The sequence below is a fragment of the Passer montanus genome, unplaced genomic scaffold (assembly GCF_014805655.1).
Source record: "Passer montanus isolate IOZ18808 unplaced genomic scaffold, ASM1480565v1 scaffold736, whole genome shotgun sequence".
Classification (NCBI taxonomy): domain Eukaryota; kingdom Metazoa; phylum Chordata; class Aves; order Passeriformes; family Passeridae; genus Passer; species Passer montanus.
The window spans coordinates 1-1,840 of NW_024372548.1; the positions used below are offsets into that span (position 1 = coordinate 1).

At 55.9% G+C, this 1,840-nt stretch overlaps 1 protein-coding gene across 1 annotated transcript in view; it reads left to right on the forward strand.

Annotated features, from left to right (window-relative positions):
- Positions 1 to 24: 24 nt before the first annotated feature.
- Positions 25 to 1,840, forward strand: part of LOC120512486 (glutamate receptor ionotropic, kainate 5-like) — a gene marked incomplete at its 3' end in the record, with an annotated part of 2,337 nt that continues 521 nt past the window's right edge. Inside the window, exons 1-3 of the mRNA XM_039730841.1 lie at positions 25 to 185; positions 913 to 1,138; positions 1,264 to 1,455. Coding sequence (XP_039586775.1) covers positions 90 to 185; positions 913 to 1,138; positions 1,264 to 1,455 — 514 coding nt within the window. The remainder of the gene's footprint in view (positions 186 to 912; positions 1,139 to 1,263; positions 1,456 to 1,840) is intronic.

Below are 1,840 nucleotides of genomic sequence, written 5' to 3' on the forward strand. Positions count from 1 at the left end.
TGCCCCCGCCCCCCCGCAGGTGGGCGTTCACCCTCATCATCATCTCGTCGTACACGGCCAACCTGGCGGCGTTCCTGACCGTGCAGCGCATGGAGGTGCCAGTGGAGTCGGCCGACGACCTCGCCGACCAGACCAACATCGAGTACGGCACCATCCACGCCGGCTCCACCATGACCTTCTTCCAGGTCAGGGGCCGGATCGACGGATCGATCGGTCAGCCTGATCGATCGATCGGTCCATCGACCCCATCGGTCGATCGATCGACCCCATTGGTTGATCAATCAAGGCGATCCATCCAGTCATTTAACTCAATCAAATGATTAATCAACCCAACCAACCCAACCAACCCAACTGACGCAATCGGCCAATCAATCAATCAATCAATCAGCCTGATTGATCCATCGACCCCATTGGTTGATCAATCAAGGCGATCCATCCAGTCATTTAACTCAATCAAATGATTAATCAACCCAATCAACTCAACCAGCCAACCCAACCCAACCCGATCGATCAATCAGTCAATCAGTGAACCCGATCAACCTGATCAATCAGTCAATCAATCAATCCAATCCATCCAATCAACCAATAGATCAACCCAACCCGGTCAACCAACCCACCCAATCAACCCAGTGGACCAATCAATCAATCAATCAATCAACCCAACCAATCAATAAATCAATCCAACCAATGGATCAACCCAACCCGATCAATAAACCCACCCAATCAACCCAGTGGACCAATCAATCAATCAATCAACCCAACCAACCAATAAATCAGTCCAACCAATGGATCAACCCAACCCGATCAATACACCCAACCAATCAATCAGTCAACCCACCCCAATCGAACTCAACCCAACCCAACCCAACCCTACCCAACCCAACCCAACTTGACCCATCCCAATGCAATTCAACCCCGCGCTACCAGACCTACCAGCGGATGTGGAACTACATGCACTCCAAGCAGCCCAGCGTCTTCGTCAAGAGCACGGAGGAGGGCATCGCGCGCGTCCTCAACTCCAAGTACGCCTTCCTGCTGGAGTCCACCATGAACGAGTACCACCGGCGCCACAACTGCAACCTGACGCAGATCGGGGGGCTGCTGGACACCAAGGGCTACGGCATCGGCATGCCGCTGGGTACCGCGGGGCCGGGGGGGCGGGGCCGGGGCCGGGGCGGGGCCGGGGTGGGGTTCCCGCCCCCCCCCGGGAAAGCAGGTGGGACCTCCCCCCGGTGTCGTGTCCCTCGTCCCCTCCTCTGGCAGGGTCGCCGTTCCGCGACGAGATCACGCTGGCCATCCTGCAGCTGCAGGAGAACAACCGGCTGGAGATCCTCAAGAGGAAGTGGTGGGAAGGGGGGCACTGCCCCAAGGAGGAGGATCACCGCGCCAAAGGTGGGCGTGGCTTCGGTTGGGTGGGGCTGGCCCCGGCGGGCTCGGCCCAGTTTGGGTTGGTCCGTTGGGTTTGTCTGGGTTGGGTTGGGTGGCCCAGGCTGGGTTGCGTGTGGTTGGGTTGGGTTGAGCTGACCAACTTGGGTTGAGTTGTGTTGAACAGTTTGAGTTTAGTTGACTTAACTTGAGTTGGCTTGACTTGACCATGTAAAGTTGGGTTGAGTTGTGTTGAGTTGTGTTGGGTTGGGTTGGGTTGACTTGACTTGAGTTGTCCAAGTGAAGCTGAGTTGGGTTGAGTTGTGTTGACCGTGTTGGGTTGGGTTGGGTTGAGTTGTGTTGACCGTGTTGGGTTGGGTTGGGTTGAGTTGTGTTGACCAAGTTGGGTTGGGTTGACTTGGGTTGTGTTGACCCAGTTGGGATGGGTTGAGTTGGGTTGTGTTGTGTTGAGTTG